The sequence below is a fragment of the Lipophrys pholis genome (assembly GCF_963383615.2).
Source record: "Lipophrys pholis genome assembly, chromosome: 14".
Classification (NCBI taxonomy): Eukaryota; Metazoa; Chordata; class Actinopteri; order Blenniiformes; family Blenniidae; genus Lipophrys; species Lipophrys pholis.
The window spans coordinates 12,808,593-12,828,411 of record NC_137633.1 but is presented as its reverse complement, the minus strand read 5'-3'; the positions used below and the strand labels follow the sequence as shown (position 1 = coordinate 12,828,411).

General features: G+C 41.3%; 1 protein-coding gene across 1 annotated transcript in view; it reads right to left on the bottom strand.

Annotated features, from left to right (window-relative positions):
- The window catches only part of myo10l1 (myosin X, like 1), a gene marked incomplete at its 3' end in the record, with an annotated part of 47,034 nt that overhangs the window by 9,511 nt on the left and 17,704 nt on the right, over positions 1–19,819 (bottom strand). Inside the window, exons 3-24 of the mRNA XM_080480142.1 lie at positions 11,228–11,386; positions 9,072–9,259; positions 7,874–8,008; positions 7,009–7,133; positions 6,893–6,906; positions 6,697–6,781; positions 6,383–6,489; positions 5,277–5,406; positions 5,081–5,199; positions 4,833–4,979; positions 4,335–4,435; positions 4,140–4,206; positions 3,669–3,761; positions 3,517–3,585; positions 3,352–3,434; positions 2,630–2,732; positions 2,324–2,404; positions 2,078–2,202; positions 1,870–1,987; positions 1,655–1,761; positions 1,184–1,472; positions 139–990 (exon numbers count right to left, since the gene is read on the bottom strand). Coding sequence (XP_080336268.1) covers positions 139–990; positions 1,184–1,472; positions 1,655–1,761; positions 1,870–1,987; positions 2,078–2,202; positions 2,324–2,404; positions 2,630–2,732; positions 3,352–3,434; positions 3,517–3,585; positions 3,669–3,761; positions 4,140–4,206; positions 4,335–4,435; positions 4,833–4,979; positions 5,081–5,199; positions 5,277–5,406; positions 6,383–6,489; positions 6,697–6,781; positions 6,893–6,906; positions 7,009–7,133; positions 7,874–8,008; positions 9,072–9,259; positions 11,228–11,386 — 3,297 coding nt within the window. The remainder of the gene's footprint in view (positions 1–138; positions 991–1,183; positions 1,473–1,654; positions 1,762–1,869; positions 1,988–2,077; positions 2,203–2,323; positions 2,405–2,629; positions 2,733–3,351; positions 3,435–3,516; positions 3,586–3,668; positions 3,762–4,139; positions 4,207–4,334; positions 4,436–4,832; positions 4,980–5,080; positions 5,200–5,276; positions 5,407–6,382; positions 6,490–6,696; positions 6,782–6,892; positions 6,907–7,008; positions 7,134–7,873; positions 8,009–9,071; positions 9,260–11,227; positions 11,387–19,819) is intronic.

Genomic DNA, 19,819 nt, shown 5'->3' with positions numbered 1-19,819 from the left:
GGTTTGCAAGAAAATGCAAAATGTTTAAATCAACGATTTCGCAGAATGATAACCAAAATGTTGAAAGGTTCACTCCATGGCTGCTCATACATATCTGCGTGCACGCGTGTGAGGATGCGTGTAAGTGTGTGTCCTCACAGAGTCAGAGCTGCCTCTGTAGGACTCGATGCTGGCGTTGGTGCAGGTAGACTTCCTCGGGTGTTCCTCGTCGGCCACCGCGGCGCTGCCGCGGTTGCTTCCGGACACAGAGCTGTCGTCTCCCGCCGTGACGGACCCCTCCTCCTCCTCCTGGTCGTAGTCTGACTCGGTGTCGGCCGGCATGCTGTAGATCGGCTCCTCTCCGTCCCCCAAACTCTCCACCATGCTGACTTTTCTCTCCGGCTCCGTCTTTGCTTGCTCTTTCTTCTCGCCGTCCCCTGGAACAGGTGGAGGTGGTGGAGGCGGGGGAACGGATGTGCCGTCTCCAGGTGGAGGGAGAGGAGGCGGAGGGGGGATTCCAGGCACGCCGTCTGTGGGGATGGGAGGTGCAGGAGGTGGTGCAGGAGGAACTGTTCCCTCTGCAAACGCAGGCGGAGGAGGAGGGAGCTGGCCGAATATTTCCTGATCTATCGGAGCGTCCGTCTCAGCGGGCGGAGGGAAGTCCGGCAGGGGAATACACTCCTCCTCGGCGTGGAAACCTTCGTCTACCTCCTCCTCTTTGGATGCACCTCTAGCTTTGCTTGCCCCTTTCGGAGATTTCGCCGCGGCTGCGGGTTTAGCTCCAGCTGCTGCCAGGGATGGATCCACGCCTCCAAAGTTCAGCAGATCGATGACCTTCGTGGCCTTGCGCGACGCCTCCTTGTTCATCCGCTTGAGCTCAGCATCCCGGCGCAGTTGCAGCTCCTGCTTGGAGGACTCGCAGAGCTGAGACACTTCGTCCTCCCTCTTCTTCTGCAGGCGCTCGATCTCTCGCTCCAGCTGCAGGATCTCCTCCATCTGGCGAGTCGCATCCTTGAGTCACAAAGAGAGCAGGGCAAGGCTGCATTAAGCATCTAATATGTGAATCCCATTAATATTTAATTGACAAGCATTTGCTTTTAAATATTTGCACACTAATTCAATTGTTGGGAGTTTAAAACAAGGAAGTTCGGTTGCCTTAAAAGAAAATGTTTTCCCGTATTTGAACCAAAAACTTTTCACATACACTTGCCTCTGACGATTTCTCTTTATCCTCGTCTCCTTCGTCGTCTCCCTTCTTCTCTTCGCCGGTTGTTTTCTTCTCTTCTTCCTCTTTCTTCTTTTGCTCCTCCTCTTTCTTCTTCTTCTTCTCCTCTCTGAGTTTTCGGACGTGAGAGCGCGCCACCTGACCTCGCCTGTGTTTCTGCAGCACCAGCGTGGCCTTGCGCTGCTTCGTGAACCGTTTGCGCTGGATGTGCCTCCGCAAGTGCTTCTGCAGGGTGATGATGCTGGCTCGTGCGCGTTTAAAGTACTTCCTGTAGATAAACATGCAGAGTTAAAGATAACCGCCATCACGTTTTGTACTTAAGGAACACCTCAAAACCCCCAAGCACCAACCCAGCCTTAAATAGTATTCTCACTATGAATCAAGAGTACTGACCGGTACACCACCATCTTGCCCTAAATATTTAAACTATTGATTTTTACTTGATCTTACTTTGCACAGAAAGTAAGCAAGTGTGCACGAATTGTCATAGCGGCTTGACGGCGAACATCATCCCGGTCTTTCTCTAAACGATGCTCCAAAGACTCCTTCATGAACACCTACAATGTAAAGGGCACAGGTTGAACTTATTACTTAAAATATTTGAAATCCCACTGAAGACAGCTGAGAATCTCCCATGGCTGTTCCACGAGACGGCTAAATCTCACCTTGGTTTTCCCAAGCTGCCACTCTTTCTTGGTCTTGTCATATTTGGTAAGAAGATCTGTGGTCTTCTTCTTGTCGTCCCCTGCTGTCGGTACTTTTTCTTTATGAATGATCTTGTACCTATCACAGAGACATAATAAAGGGTAATACTACTATTCTGACATATCAAACCAAAATGACTGAGTTGGATGAAGATTTAAAGGATATTACCGAGAGAAGAAATCTTTGAAAGTTCTGCGAACAGGAAACCCAGCACGCCGGATCTTCACCGTTTCCAACATCCCAGAATACCTCAGCTGGTTCAGGACGACCTCCGGGTCAAACACATTTGGATTCTACAAGAAAAGTATGACACATTAAATTTATAGTTTTCAAGATCATGTGCATTTATGCTCTGAGATATAGAGAATAATATGAATTTCACATCCAATGCAAATAAAGGAGACGCTCACTGACCTTCTCCATGTTGGGCTTAATGCAGCGAATGAAGAAAGGATTAGATACGCTGAGAGTCGCCATGAGAGCATGAAGAGAATCCTGAGGAGAAAAACATTCATTTCAACATCTGAAAACCTTGTTTTAACTCATTGAAATGGCTGAATACCAATACACTTGTTGATGGAACTTTCTTTCATGCATAACTCTTCCATCAGCTCCAATCCTTAAAGCCTTGTTAAAGGATGCTTGCTTGTCGTCCGTATGTAAGTTTAATATTTTCTTTCATCACACGCTTACTGAGTGTAAAATAAAAGTGTCACTCACCCTGAATTGGGAGCTCACAGTCGGCTTGCGTCGGGCTGTTCCCATTTTCTCCTCGTTGTTTCTGCTGCCAACCTTCTCAAACAAGTCGTAGATGAAGTCCAGCCTGTGTGGCAGCAGAGGCACGAAGGATGAAACGCATCAGTCATTATCTCAAAGAAAGAAGAACTGGAGACAACCAACACATTGAAAAAACACAAGTGTCCGACTGAAGATTTCTGTTTCTGTGACTCACTTTTGTTCCTGCAGCTTCTTGAGATTTAAGATAGTTTTTATAGTTTTATGAGCGACTCAACAACACATAGACATGTTTTCACATAAGTTTCAGAGATTTATATTTTATGCTCATATATGTAATAATTCCTAGATCCGTTTTTTTCTGTCTGAAATAACGCCATTAACTAACTAACCCACTAACTCAGATCAAAGATTTTCTTCCAATGACTGATAAACAACCTCTACAACCTCTACTTTATTGACTGCAGTTCTAATTATTATTGATTATTCATTAAACGGAAAAATAAGGTGAAATCTGCCAAGAGAGAATAAAAAATATCCCATTTGAATCTGTATTTCTTCTGCACAATGCTCTGAAGTAAAGACATGATATGGAAGTAAGAATAGTTTCTGTACACCACAAAGTATAAAGCAGCTTGACTTTAGCACATTTTTGCAGGCTAAGAGTTGCTCCCCATCAATCATTCATTATGAATTAACAGAAGTACCTGCTGTCCTTGAGCATGTTCAAGATGTCATCTCTGAAGGTGTCTCTGTTCTTCTCCAATATCCCTCGAACATCATACAGAACCTGTGACCGACAGACATTTTTTTAGATTTCACACATCAAATTAAGGAAGTCCGTTCACAAGCAGCTCAGTTTTATAGCTCACCTCTCCGGCATAATGTTTGATTCCAAACTGATGATCGGCCAGCCTTGGCTTGACATAGTAAGGGTTTGTCTGCCCAAAGATAAGAATATTTAGCATGACGTGTAATATCGTTTAGTGGAATATGCATGAACAAATACATGTAAAGAGCTCACAGAGTGTCTGCTGTGCAACTTCTCCAGCAGAGTGAAGTCTGTGCCTTTGGGGAAGCGACTCTCTTCATTCACAAGCGCCAGCAAGCCCAGTTTCTAAGAATCAGGGGGGGGAAAAAAAGATGCGATTGTATCCGTATTATAAAACCAGTACCATTATGATCAGTCTATCATTAGATCAGTTCCCAGACCTCATCTCAGGCAGACTTCCAAATTGGCTTTTAACAGACAGAGAAGATCTGTAGTGTTTATTTCCATTCAAATTAACTCATATCTGACTAGGAAAGGTTGCTGCTGTGGTTAATGGCTTCGTCAATTCTGGTCTTATCTTCAAATCAGTCAGGCACCCAGATACCCCCCCCCCCCAAAAAAAAAAATGTATTTCTGTTTTTTCTCTTCTACTTACAAACTAGTATGTACATTACAACAGTAGAAACTGTTTCCATCACAACTAATGACACAAATAGATCTTACTTTCTCTATGAGGTCAAGACACTCTGCATTATCCATCCAGTCAATCGCATCCCACTGAACACCTTCCCTGTGAAAAATACCCAAAAATAATTATGCAAGAAAAATACTGCATCAACCCAAAGCATCTTTGCGTTAATGCCACATCTGCAAATATCTAAAGAAAACCTGCAGATTGTTATAGAGTGAAATCTTGACCTGTTGTACTCCAGCTGCTCCAGGGAGAAGATATGCTTGTTGAAGTACTCCTGAAGCTTCTCGTTGGCGTAGTTAATGTTAAACTGCTCAAAGCGATTCACCTTCAATCAGAAAGAGGCATGCTTTAATACAGTCAGAGTTGTTGTTCCTTCATGTCTGATTCCCTCCTGGTTCCTTGTGCTTTGATTTTCCATGTCTTGTCATGTTGTCAATGACTTGTATTCTTTCCTGCTCCGTTCATGACTTATTATCTTTAAAATCGAGTCCATCATATCAGGGTTATGCTTCTTTTTTTTGTCGTTGGGCTGATGTTCCTACACCCTGACTCACATCTTACATACATGAGCTCAGCCCGACAGTATTATAAATCTGCTTACTGGCTCTGTAACTCAAATGAAGTACTCTCGTCTACAACATAAGTATTACAGGATTAGCGGGAATCAGAAGAGAAATCATGATTTCTGTGTATAGTTAATAAATCTGCCAAACAGATCGAACCTCAAAGTTCTCAAAGCCAAAGATATCGAGGATGCCGATAGATTTGAAGTTTTCCTTTCCTTTGATTTTCTGATTTATCTTGAGGATGATCCAGGAGAAGCATTGGGAATACAACGCCATCGCAACAGAGTCCCGGGAATCAACCGCCTGCAACGGAGAAGGAAAAGTTAGGATAGCTGTGTCAGATTGCGAATACAAGCACATATATCCATAAAAAGATATATAAATATACATGCATGTATGCTGACCTGCTCGATAGTGAGTGGGGAACAGATTTCCTCCCCTCTGAGGATTATGGAGCGCTGAGTCAGGACTTCAGAGAGCTGGAAGACATCCAGGCCCAATAGCTCACTGGCGTTACTGACCACTGGAAACACAGAGAAAAACAGGTTACACCTCTGCAGTGCATCCATCTCAGCTGTTCATTCACACCAGCACAATGACCTTGCTTGGTGGTGATCTGAGCCCCTCCTGCAGTCATGAACTCGATGTTGCCCAGCTGTAAGACTCCCGACAGCAGCTTAAACATGTCTCTTATCTCCTCCTCTGTAAACTGCAAAACCTTCAGCGCTTCCTGCACAAAGAGAGGCACAGGAAACGTGATTAGGTCCTTCTATTCCCAGCTGTTTGCAGGCAAAGCGTCGACACCCAAGTGACCAAAGCATCTTGTACGGTCAAAGCAAACATTTATTGTTTTAATAATACCTGCAATACAACCGAGTGCGTTACGATACATAAATCCTTGCATTGTAATAGGCTCATCTCTGGTTTTACGCTTTTCTGTGTTTTCTGGCTGTCCTAATACCCTGTTCTCAGTGTTCTCTGTATCTAGAGTTCTTGTAGATGTGTTGTCTTTGTCATGTCTTTGTCTCAGTGCTTTGAAACTCAGTTTTTCACTGCCTTTCAAGTGTTACACCCGAGTGTTGTTCGGCTGTGTCTTGGTTGGCTCTTCCTGTATGCGACTTTTGTAGTTTGAGTTGGCTCAAGTCAACCTGGACCATGTTCCTCGTTGGGCTGAGTTAAGTTTAGACGGCCGGGAGATCTTCTTTCTCTTCTGTCCTACATGCGTGTCATGAACATTATGTGTCTCTTTGCTGCAGTCTGTTCTCTGTATCTTCCTGCAGGCTCCAATGGCTGTGGACCGAGACGTTCATGACATCTGCTATCAACTCATTGAATGCAGTCTGTGTTGCTGTCCAACCTGTATCTCTCTTACTATCCCCTATTCCCAACTATTGCAAACACAATGGTGCCATATTTGTGTCTGGATGTGCACGTGTTTCTTCCTGGTAAAGGCCGTTCTGTTTCACTGCTGTCTATGTTAGCTCATGTGACATTGTTAGGTTTTCCTCAAAAGTTTTGATTATTAGAAAAACATCACACTGCAAAGTTATTATTTCGAATCCTAAGTGGTACTGCAAGAAACTATAACCAGAAAATGATTAAGACAACAAATATTAGAAATTGATGACTGCATTGTTTTTATTTATGATAACGTCAAGATGCAAAAAAAGAAAAAAAAAAAAAAAGGAAAGAAACAGCGCACTTACCATAACACTGTTAAATAGTTCTTTGTCATTCAGGCTCTTGTCCTTCATACATCCTGATTGGCTGAGGTAGTGGAAAGACTCAGGAGGATCCTCCAGAAAGTACTGGCCTGAAAGAGGATATATGAAATATCAGTGTGTATTCTATGTAGTTGTAACTTATTAAGAAATATGAAACAGGCTTAATATAAATTAACAAATGTTTTCACATCAGCAGTTAATATAAGTTACTACTAAAACTGTAAACATATATTGGACGTTTACATACAAAAAATTATTAGAAAATTTGCTGAAACGGAAAGAGTTTTTCTATATACTTTTTTGCTCTATACTCGCTCCCGCCAGCAGCGAGTAGAAGATGTGGTAGTTTCGTTCTCCAGGGTTTTGTCGAACTACTCGATTCTGCAGGAAAATCAATGCAGCGAAGCCAGTATTAACATCTCCTCATGACTTCCAATGCAAAGCTGTCACAACAGTCCTGACAAATTCAAACAAAGTCTCAGACATGCTTACCTTTTCCAGTAAATCTGACAGGTGGAGTCAAGGAAACAGTAAACACATCTTTATACTGCTCTGCACATAAAGGTCTGTGCACACATCTCATGTCGAATGTATGAAAGTAAGGATACAATCGATAACACAGCCTCCTTGGATGTTTCCACCCTCAGAGAAGTGAAGCTGGATGAACTTCCCAAAGCGACTGGAGTTGTTGTTGTAAACCGTCTTTGCGTTTCCAAATGCTTCCATGATGGGACTGCGAGGAAGAAAAAAAAACAACTTTAAGTTTATGTATCGTGCTTGTGTGTGTTTACCTGTACACAAGTGACCCATAAATATTTTATGGAGATTTTATTTCTGTTTGTTTTAATCAAAAAAAAAGAAAATTTCCAAAGAAAAACAGAAATATCATTAATGCGATATCGAGAACACAATAAGTCCAGACAAACCTTTCCTGTTCAAATTGCTTTCAGGTCACAGTTTTACCTCCTCTTATGATACAGTGATTAAAACCACTGAGATGACACTGTCAGATCAAACCTGACAGCTCAGTGCAGCCCTGCACACTTTCAACATTTCAGGATTTGATTAATTTAGTCTATTTCAGTTTTTAGAACTATAACCAGAAAGCCCAGTCAAAAGTGAAGGAGTGTGAGAGTCACCACAACACAACGCCCACTACACTCAATGCCTGTTTGTTTTATTACTATTGTCATTTTATTGTGTCCTGTCTCTGATTTTGCTGTTTTCCGCAGGTCTCCACTTGCACCATCGTTGTGGATTTCTATGTATTTTGGCCTTATCTAGTATATATATAAGAGGAAAATGTATTGTCGTCTGTACTCGTGCATATTTTCACACATATTTACAACCTCTACGTTAGCATACAAAAAAACAAAACAAACAATGGCCACATTTTGCTTAGCGATATACTTTTGAGAGAAAGCTGAGTTGAAAAAGAAGTTTGCCACATTTGAAAGATTGTACAAGTTGTACCTGCTCTGGACGATGGCCTGCTCCACACGTGTGGTTTTCTCTGAAGGAGGGGACCCGGCCGACTTCTGGCTCATCACCGACAGAAACTGCAACAGTAGTTTGGTGCTCTCCGTCTTTCCTGCTCCTGATTCACCACTGACACACACACACACGCAATTTAATTACACACACAGTGACCTTTTGTGACATTCCCATTACACACTGGTCTGGTTACCTAATTGATAGCCTCAAAGAGATTTCATTAGCCCTCAGTCTTTTTCAATAAGGAGACCCAGAGAGATGAAGGCTGAGTGTAATTGAAAACGCGACGTGATGTCCAACCTGAGCAGGACAGTTAGCGGGTAAATGACGACACGCCGTTTTAATATGTTTATTAATATTCACAATGAAGTGAGACACAACCGTGATCTCATTCTCTAATTCTTCTTCAGCTCCAACTTGAACTTTGCCCTTTTCTCTCCAAACTATCTGCTGAAATCAATATGTCTGAAATGTGGCAGCAGTCGTCTGCTTCTTGTGGAATTAACCTTGATTTTTCATTAGGTGTCATTGTCTGCAAAGACTTCAGCTGCAAACAAAGGAAGAAAAGAGCATGACTACATTCTCCTTTCTCCATTTCCTCATAGCACAAAGCATGTGGTCGAGACAGGGAAAAGTCATTGTAATGATTTTAGATCATTTCTACATTAATAGTTTGAAAAGTTAAACTAGTCATCGATCTTCAATTCTATATTTTTCCAAGCAGCTACTCTTTTACACAAATATCTCATCAGCCAGTCAAATGAAAGCATTTAAATATGCAGATAAAGCCCAGGGATGAAATGCAAGTTCTTTTTGAACATAGTTTGGCTGTTGTTTCCAATGTGAATGCTTTGAGTATTTCAGGAGTGGCAGATCTTTTTTTGATGTTTTTTGGTGGTTTCTTGCGTGATAAACTCCTCCGTTAACTATACATTCAAAATGCATGCAGGGAAATGAAAAATGCATGTGTCACACTGGGTAAGTAGGACAAACCGAACCAGACCTGATGCATGCTGGGAAAAGCCTGCAGTCATGTCACAGGATTTAGAAAATGGGTGGATGAACTGATGGCTTAGACTCAGACTGATACATAGATAAAGGATCCTCCGACTGGACAAGCAAATTACATAAAATAGACGGCGGATTGGTGACCACGTCCCTGCTGGCTGAAACTCACCTGATGAGGACACACTGGCTGTCGTGGCGTTTCCAGATGCAGCGGTAGCATTCGTTGGCCACAGCGAAGATGTGGGGCGGGAGCTCCCCCAGATGGTGCTTTGAGTACGAGTCCACCCTCTCCAGGTCGTATAGACCCGCGATCTGCTTGTACGGGTTGACAGCTGCCAGGATGCTGCCGATATTGGTCTGGAACGAGCAAAGAAGGGACATTTTGGGGCCTCCAGAAGATTTTTTTTGAATGGAAATATTCTTTTGTACTTTGTTCTTGTTTCTTTCAAATACTAAAATGTCATAAAAGCAAACACGAAGAAAAGTTCATTTCTTCCTAAATATGAACTGTGAAAACTCCTTTTATTTCAAGCCTTTTTTGTTAGGTTTTTTTTTAACATTTTTAAATATCATTAATATAGTAGATCAAAATATTTAATATATTTATTAAAATGAGATATTATTCAACAATTCAAATTTAAAATAAATGCCTTAAATAACATCAACAGCAACATTTCAATGATATACATTTTTTTTGAGAAGCACCTGTACATATTTTAACAGATATAGAGAAACAATATGCAACATAAATAAAACATATGAGTCCAATTCAAAAGCAGCTGTGTGGTAATATTAATCTGCATTGGAGGATAAAGGATCACAGCAGGGTGTAGACATGACATTGGGAGTGACAAGGGATTTTTATTGGAGAGATTTTTAGTGGAAAGCTAAAGTGGAATCAGTGAGATGATAGATGAGTAAGAGGCAGCTTGTGATGTATCGCTCACTTTGGTTTCGATTCTGCTGCAAAAGAAACCAAAACGTCCAGTCAGCACTTTCTCGATCGTGTCATATTACCACGCCTGTGCAGTTAGTGTAATATTCACATGACACTGGGCAGAAAGACACACGAGAGCATGAACACAGAGAGTTGAGCCACACATGAAAAATTGTTATGATCAGCTTAAGTTAAAATCCTCATATGCACAATATTTCATTATCTAGGTCACACCCAGGGAGGCTATTGTTTGTCCCCCGTCTGGTAATATATCAGCCTTCAAGGCTTTTGCAAATGCTGACTTATAATAAAAAAAATCATAACAAAGAATAAAATCTTTGCCTTGATTATAATTAATTCCGCTTAATGCTTATTTTACAATGATGGACAGCAGCGATCATCGGATCTCATTACACATAGTCACATAAATTACAGCCACAATCAGTTTCTCTTGTGCTTATCAGTTTATATGTCTAGATTATAAGGCTGCACTTGTAGCACTTATACTTGAAAGTTATTTAATTTCAAGACTTCAAGAAATGATAGCGTTTGTGTATCTGTATGGCCTGCAGTCATAGCATGTGATAATCAATAGTTTTTTTTCAACAAAACAGGACTGTGTATTATCTCCAGCTATCAGTGATAATACATGTTGCAAATAACCGAAAACTGCAGCAGTAAATCCTGATTTTGACCTTAAAGAATATAAACAATGCCACTGCAATATTATACTGGAGGTAAACATCAAAAGATAAGAAAGCTCTTAAAACCTGAGCCTAATCCCACTTGGATGAATTCATTTAGTTCTTCAAACAATGGCTGTTTACATATTGTTTTTGTGTTATTGTTGGAATAAAACTAATTCAAAAGACAAATAATGAGGCTAAAATGTTAGTCAGACAAAAATGGCATTGATAAATCACTAATCAACCTAAACACTTTGGTAAATAAAGACTTAGGAAAACTTTGGGTGAAGGCAGGGAGTGACATCATGGTAAAAAGACAAACGTTTAAAAAACTATATGAATCATAGTATGTACTATGCAGGGGAGACACATTTGATCCCTCCCACTGTCAAAATAACGAAGAAGGAATACGTAGGCCAAAGGGGGTGGTTCATCCCCCCATTTTAAGTTTCACACTTATTGACATATTGTCACAATATGATCTCTCTCTCTCTCTCTCTCTCTCTCTCTCTCTCTCTCTCTCTCTCCCCCTCTCCCTCTCTCTCTCTGTCTCGCCACACATATGTAAAGGTTCCAGGAAAAGAAGAGACGGAGCTCATCAAAAAATGATGTGCACGCAAAGCGCTTCTATGCATACATGCACACTTCTACATGCAGAACCCGATACAGGGCGGAAACCTTTTGCTGTCCGAATGCACTTACGTAGATGTTATCCTTCTGGTAACGCCGGTACAGGTTGTGCATAATGGCGGCGTCATGCAGCTCAGCCAGCGCCGACATGTCCTCCACCCCATCGATGCTGGACTGGTGCATGGCGTACACCTGCTCCCTGGTGACCTCAGCCGTCTGCAAGTACAGCACCTGGAACACAGCAACACAATCAGCTCGTTAAACTGTTTACTGAATGTGGTAAGCCACTTTCTCACAGTATGTATGAAAGTATCAGTCTGGATTCAGATGTGACGGTTTTCGGTCTTGAGTTAAAAAAGTTCAGAAACATTTGGAGGGCATAGTCCCCCCCCCCAAAAAAAAAGTGTCATTCAAGAGAAGAATGTGGCTTCAGTTGGTAGAGCCGTCGTCAATCGTAATCTTGTAGGTTCGATTCCCCAAATCCTCCTGTCCACATGTCAAAGTGTCCTTGAGCAAGGCGCTCAACCCCAAAATTCTCCAAATGGATGGACTGAGCGCCTTGCATGGCAGCCGTCTCCATTGGTGTGAATGTATGTGTGAATTGGTGAATGTGATTAACAGCGTGAAGCGCTATGGGGACTGTTCAAGCGGTGGAAAACATCTATATAATTAAATCCATTTACCATGTACGTAACTTTAAATGCTTGTGAACAGATGTGTATCAATGAGACATTGAAAAAGCTCCAAAAACATTATTCCAAGGAAAAACATTAAAGTTTGAAAATTCAACACTATATACAGATACTGTATGTACAGATATATTTGTTTAAAAAATAGGTTCCAAGCATTTAAATGCAATCCTGGTAATTTTTTGGATTATGGTAGCTGTCATTGTTTCTCTTCCCTCCCATTTTGTATTCCAGTGCAAAGAAAAACTAGATCCAAACAACACGAGTGTCAGTTAGAAGCCAGTGAAGACGTCGGTGCTCCATAATAAAGCATGGTGCTCAATATGAGAAGCAAACACAGATGATTTAAAAAAAACCTAAAAAAAGACATTAACATGTTATAATTGTGATGCAACACAACGAAAACCCACACGATGAGAGTGGAGCTCTACATCTCTCGTTCCCCTCAGACCCCAAGATTTCATTTATGTCATCCATTGCCATGGCAACTGGAGAACAGGGGACGAAATGGGAGGGGAAACCGGCAGCAGAAAGAGAAGACGTAGGAGGGAAAGTGGGAGTGAGGACAAGAAGAAAGAAGAGGAGAGTTGAGGAGAGAGGAGTTGAAGCTCTGATCCGGAAGGACCTGACAGGTGGAAGCATCTCGCTGCGTATTCAGGTCAAACACAAGCACGAGCAGCCACGACCATACCTGTGTGTGGTTCCGTTCCTCTTAATGGTGCAAACGGACATAATGAGGTCTCAGCTTGAAGGTCGTTCATTCAATTCAGTGAAATCATCCAAGAAAGTACGGCTTTTACAACACTGGACCGTTAATATGTCAGCTTAGTCTCACAGGCAGTGTGTGTGTGTGTGTGTGTGTGTGTGTGTGTGTGTGTGTGTGTGTGTGTGTGTGTGTGTGTGTGTGTGTGTGTGTGTGTGTGTGTGTGTGTGTGTGTGTGTGTGTGTGTGTGTGTGTGTGTGTGTGTGTGTGTGTGTGTGTGTGTGTGTGTGTGTGTGTGTGTGTGTGTGTTGCCTAACAGATTTGATTGAAGTCTGTTGAGGGTGTGCTGTAGGCATTCAGACATCCTGCTCTTAAATCAATCTATTTCACTCCAGTTACTCCAGTCTCCAGTCTCGGCGCTGAGCTGTAGCGTGCAGACAACTCACTCAGGGCAAAAAAAAAAAAAAAAGCCCAACATGGTATCGTTCTCTGCCAACTGTCTGCGAGTATCAAGGTGTTTGCGGCTGACAGAAGCGACCTGTGAGCTACACACTGCAGTACAAGCGCTGTCTCCTGCCTCCTGAGTGTCAGCGTAGAGACGTATCGGTAAATGTTGATGACGAGCTAACTCACAAAGTCGCCAACCTTTCTCCATCCACTCAGCTGTGATAAAATTACCCCCCCACCCTCCATCGGAAAGGGCAGAACTCCTGAAGGGTCAGAACAAGCATTACTCATCAGCAGCTTATAGCTCAGCATCCTCACTATGACCCGACTCAATTGACCTTTTGTCTCCACCTTTTACAACCAGGAACAATTACACATATGAGCAAAGTGGCCAGTAGGGAGGACGTGCTGATCGCCGGCATTTCAGAATAGTTTCTAGACTGGAGCTGTCCTGCAGGTTTCTAATGTGTCCCTGCTCCAACACGCCTGGGTGCGATGGACATGTGGTAGATCCAATTTATTTTGGAAACATGCAGGAGGTCTAGAATTGGACAGCACTGGAACAAATCAGGAAATAATTTCTTTAAAAATTATTTTGGACTACAATAATGAACACAGACCAGGAAATTCATGCTTTAGTTGAATGCTGGCTGATCTGTTGCAGATTGGTTCTCAAGTTTCGACACTAAGGAGACAAAGTTGCACCTTTACCATGCGTGCGTGGTTTTGTCTTATCGATGTCTGAGTAATGAGATGCACTGACAGTCGTGTACGGGCAGAGAGGCCTTCATAGAATCTTCAAAACGAACTCAGTATCATTAAGGCAATTCTTTTGCCTACATTTTTTTTTTTTAGGACTTTCCCATCTTATTAAATCACTCTCTGCCGCTCTGTCTTTCTCTTTGTATTTCTTGAATCCTGAGTGCCTTCATGCCTCCAACATCACTCCTCTTTCTCTCTCATCTCTCGTTCTCTTTGTATGTCACTCCTCATTCATCCCTTCCCCCCCAGTCTTTTACTTCTCTGCTCTCTCGGTCTCCTTCTCTCTCACTTCTTCGCCCTCTTCATTAATTTACCTTTCTCTTTCTGCTACCTCTCACTAGACTCCCCACATTGAAACCTCCCACACATTCACTTTCATTTCCCCATGTTTTTTCTAGCTTCCATTTTTATTGCTGGATCTGGGCCTTCATATTGTTTCTGGTGGATTCCCATTGCTATTTCCTATTTCGCTCAAAGTCCAAAACAAGTGTCTAGAATGTGCACAAATCACTGACACAGACGATGTCTAAACGGGTCAATCGTTCACCTCTGCCTGACAGTGACGTTCTACTGAGAGCGGCTTCAATCAGTAAGTCAAGCATGTCTGTGCGATCGGGGCTAAATTACAGTGTATCAAAAGATAAGGCTTTGAATCAGAGTTAGAATGACTTCATTAACCCCTGGGGGAAATTCTTTAATTAAAGGTGCTTACACACAAACAAACACAAACACACGCCACACATCAGTGGTAAGAGGAAAAATGACACAGGGATGATGCAAATGGAACTCTGTGACTTTAAACTCTCAGAGCTTCTACTTGTGTCATTTTGCTTTTATTTATTTAAACCACGTGACAATAATCACAATCAAATCTCCTTTTATTTTATACTTCACAGGAAAATGTTTTTTCTCTGCGCCATTTCTATTGATATTCACAATTTTGACATTTATGTATCGCTATTATATGTTCATATGTGACATTTCACTATATAACGTAAAACAAAGCCTGAAAGTCAGTAAGTATGTCTAAAATATAATAACATTTTAATCATTGTTTAGCTTTCAGCTGTTTTTCCATAGTTTTCTTTCAGGCTTTTCTGGAGAAACATTTGACTGGCTCTAAAATGGGAATGGTTAGCACTCCCACCTCACAGTGAGGATATCTCTGGTTCAAATCCAGGCTTGGGAGTATTTCTGTTTAGACTTTGTGTGTTCTAACTGTGCATGCGTGGGTTTAAACCTACACTCAGATGTACTTGCAAAGTCTAAAAACATGTGTTTAAGGTTAACTGGTCACCCAAAATGTCCTGCAGTTGTAATTGTGCGAGTGTGTATGTGATGATTCCACCGACAGGACTTCGTGTTAAGTGCATTAAATTCCATCAGTTCATTTCGTCCAATTCAGGGCCGTAGGCTGATCCCAGCTGGCTATAGACATAGGCCGGGTATGCCCGTGACGGGACCCAGTCCATCATAGGACAAACACAAAGGGACAGACTATCACACATACTCACATTCACACTTATGGACATGTTTGGAATGAGCAATTTACACCAAATACATGTTTTTGGACTTTGTGAGTAAATCAGAGTACAGGGAGACCATGCAAACTTGACTCACTATGAAGTAAGTGAACTAACCACTACATCATAGCGCGGCCTACATTCATTTCCAAATGAATATATTAATGGTAAAAGAAAGGAGTTTGCAAATTATAATTTGGACATACTCCCTTCTATAAATCACAAATTCTGTATTGCTACTATTGACAGTTTTATCTAAATTTAATCAGATTATCAAACATGTTGTTTTGTGTCCATATCAAGGGGTGAAAAAGCCAAAATGGCTCCAACAGAGATTTCTAATGCTTTCATTGCACCTTCATTTCAACACACATTTTTTCAGTGCATTTTACATGCAGCCTCTTTCCATGGTTCTGAATTGTAATGCATATTTTTTGTTAAAAAAAAATATAATCTCTCTAATGAAAGCACGTCCCAGCTGGTAGTTTAAATCAGTTACAAAAAAATGGCTGGAGATTTCTCCATCAGATCATGCAGTTCTGTTAATTCCAGGACCTTATATAGCAGATGATGAGATATGCTCAGGAAAACTTGAATCTCGAGAGATTCGGAGAGAGAAAATGCTGTAGAGACATAAAGTATGTCAGTGACTGAAATGAAGTGCAGCTGAAGTGGAAGGGAAAAGAAAAGAGATTTTGCAAATGTATCTGTCTTCTTCCTCCATTGCCCTCTGGTGGGTTTTAACTCACACTCTGTGCACAGTGTCTCACTGAAAATTAAAGCACACACACGCACACGCTCAGACTGTACCATATGGGATGCAGATGCAGAGGTCTAAAATGGGAAACTTCTCATTAAATAATTCACCGTCTGAGAGCGAAACAGAGAAATGACTTTAGTTAGCAGAGGAAAAACCATGTGAGAGGTGCAGAATGAGAGAAACGACAGAACATTGTACATGTCTCTAATTGGTCTCGATTTTTACGTTTCTCACAAACACGGAGACACAACTGAAAGATAAGACTCTATTACTCTCAATAAATCCCATCAAAGGAATGAATAATGTGTCTGTTGATCTCTGTGTGCTTTCTGACTTCACTATAATTGACATTTAGTACAGATATCACTGACGATGTCCATCTTTTAAAATGCCATACAGAAGGATACGATCATAGTCAAATCATGTACTTGCAGAAGTGCTGAATGAACTCCGAGATGCATGTTACCTTGGATAAAATGTCTTGTATGAGTGCTCGCAGGCAGTGGTTCACATGCCCTGAGACTAAGCCTGCTCAGATGAGAGCAGGCGTATCCAATAGTGTTTGGCTTCACTGTAATGTTTTGGCCAATCGAGAACAAATCTGAGGGATTCCAAGGTAAAGTATCACTGCATAACTCTGTACTGACAAAATTCAGTATCTATACATCATGACACAGGGATCAAAATACAACTAATTGACTTTTTAAATGGTCATATTTAGTGTGAAATGTTTTTTACACTGCATGCCTTATTTTCATTAGTACTCTGTAAAGAGTTTATAAAATGATCTTTATTCAATTTTAGTTTTACAACTGCAATTTGCAAAATCACTCAAATCAGCCACTGATTTGCTCTGTTCATTTGCTATTAGCATGAATTGTTGATTAAAACAGAAGTATAACATTTCTGTCAGGTAGGTTTGACGAATGCAACTGGAAAATGGCTTTAACATGCATTTGTACCCTGGGGTTTTTCTTTTTATACTGAGGACTTCACTGTCCAGGATTTGTGGGAAAAGATTTTCTCCCACTCCAGTTCTCGTCTTCATTTTTTGCTCCTGCCGTTCCTTTTTAGGGAAATGGCTACAGATCTTACCCTGCTTCTCCTCATGCAAACACACTTTTCACACACACATACAGCAGTCGTTCTGTGAAGCTCTCTGATGTCTGAAGCTGCTTTGCATGATTCACGATCAGAGCCAGGGGAGACAAGCCTCTCCATCTGACTTCATGTATTAGCTGCAGCCAGTGTGAGCGCGGGCAGCGAGAGAGATAAAGATGGAGAGATGGAGAATGAGAGAGAGTGAGTGAGTGAGATAGAGAGAGAGAAGAGAGCTTTGGGCACAATGACCTACATTCTGCAGACCTCTGCTCACCAGTGCAAGATACAGTATGTCACAGTACTGTAAGCACCGGCAGCGCTCCTCACCGACCTTGGCTCTGATCTGTCAGACCTCCGCAAGACCGATTAGGTTTGGGCAACATCGAGGAGGTCTTTGGTGTAATCTGATCCTTGAGACCAAAGTGTATTGGGAGCAGCTGCAGCCTGCAGAGCTTGACATGTCTATTACTTGAAATGTGGCTACGCATGAAGGGTAGAGCCACTTCCTTTAATATTCTCTGATTTGCAATAAAGTTACAAGGGAAACTTCCTTAAAGTCAAATGTCAAATCCAGAGTGAAATAAGACCTTTTCTTTGCAAATCCACAACATTATAGTTCAGGACATGCTGCACTGAATGTGTCGTATGAGTGATAAGACTATTAAAAAAGGGCCACATCTGCACATTTATGATGTATTTCAAGGTGGTGTGAGTGGAAACGTTTTGTGGTGGTCTCTTCTGTGTGACGTTCACAATATGATGAGACAACATGTTTGTGTGGCTCTGCTCAGGCAACAATGTGTTTTATAAGTGTGTTTCCAAGCAGTTGGCTCCTGACAGATGGAGGAGACAGGTGGAGGGGTTGAAGACCTCCAAGGTACATGTGAAAGAAAGTGACCGGAATTCTTCAAAGCACATTATCTCAAATTAAACGGGGGGGGGGGGGGTTTGCAGTATTTTGGCCAATTAACATTTACTATCAAGTTCAAGACCAATGCAAACATGTTTAAAATGAACACATGAATATCAATTAAGACATTTGAAAAGACAGAAAATGTGATACTGTTGTGCCTGATCGTACTAGATCTAATGAAGTGAGTCACATTCTGAATTCACACAGCCTCATGAATAGAGGACAATCTGATTGCTGCTGACGAATGTCAGATTAACATGTAGAGATCAGGGTTTCATTGGAGAAAATATTCAAATAAATGAACAGCTTTTTTTTTTTTTTCAAACTGAGTATTTGTTACAATACTTCCCTCCAATAAACCAACACTGGTGTTCCCAGAGTCTAAATTAATACAGAACATGTGTGTGCTACACGACCAATCTTGATAACTTGGATTAAGAAAATGAGGTTAACAACAAGCGACGAGTATTAATTCTATTTAGATCCCCGCAGCACCCGGTCAGCACAGGGGTCAATAACACACTTCATATGTCATCACTATTTAAGATGTGGTAATCATCCCACCCTGAGGCGGGAGGCAGCCTTCTCTCCTCACAAATATAGGACACTGCAAAAACACATGGAAGGTGAGAATGACAAAACAGAGGACAGCAAAAAGGAATAGAAAGTACTGCAGGAAGACGTGTGTTTGTGCATCAGTGTTTTCATGTGCCAGTTGCAGAATGCTAATGCCATTGTATCATACCAATCCAGTGCGTAACAAGGGGGTCCTCGGTGGTTTGGAAATGTGAATCTGTGCGTAGGAATGTGGATCAGGAGAGCACACAACAACATCAGCCTGATCCGCTGCCAAATCACACCAAACACGTCACTTCTGCACTTTTTGTGAGGTGCATCGGACAGAGTGTGCTGCTCGGTGTGACTCCAAGTAGTTTTGTGTGTCCAAGGAGCAACGTTTCCCTGCAGCATGTTCTGTGCTCGCGTGAGCTCTCACTGCAGCTTTCACGCTTGCTTCTGAAATCGAGGTCACTCAAAACATCGTCCATAACTCATCGCAAACGTGACCTCTGTGTGTGTGTGTGTGTGTTTTTTTTGTGTGTGTACATGTTTGTGTATGAGTGGGCAAAGTACAGGTGGATGGGGAATCATGTCCAAGGCAGGACTAAAGTACAACAGCACAGTTAAGTCAATAGTAAGGAGGAGCTTCATGATAGTTTCATTATCATCAAACAGCACAGTAGGTGAAAATAATTTGTTTTTAATAAGATGAACGTAAATGAAGAATCAAAATCTTGCTCCATTACACCAAAAAAGATGTTTAGTCTGACAATAACATAAGGTTGTCACTTAAACATACTATTTTAACAATGCACCACTTAAAAAAAAGTAAATCACCATCATAAATTTGGATAATTATTATAATTTTTTTTATGTTATCGGTACATTTATTCCACGTATAATCACCAGTGCATTGCATTGAATCTATCTTTAACAATCTAGATATTTGTTGACCCAGTTTCATCATAGGTTCATTAAAGTTTAATACAATATAATCTGATCTAATCTAATCATATCCCCTACATAATCTATACAGATCTGAAAAAAAAAAGAAAAAACATGGGTAAAACCTTCCATCGTGGATGATATATTTCTTCTGGTTTGGTTTCATCAATCCATGGAGGCAAGTTTAGCTTCAGATTCGACAGTAAATTCACTTTGCATCCTTTATTTATGGTCATTTCAAGTCAGATCCACCTGCTTTTTGT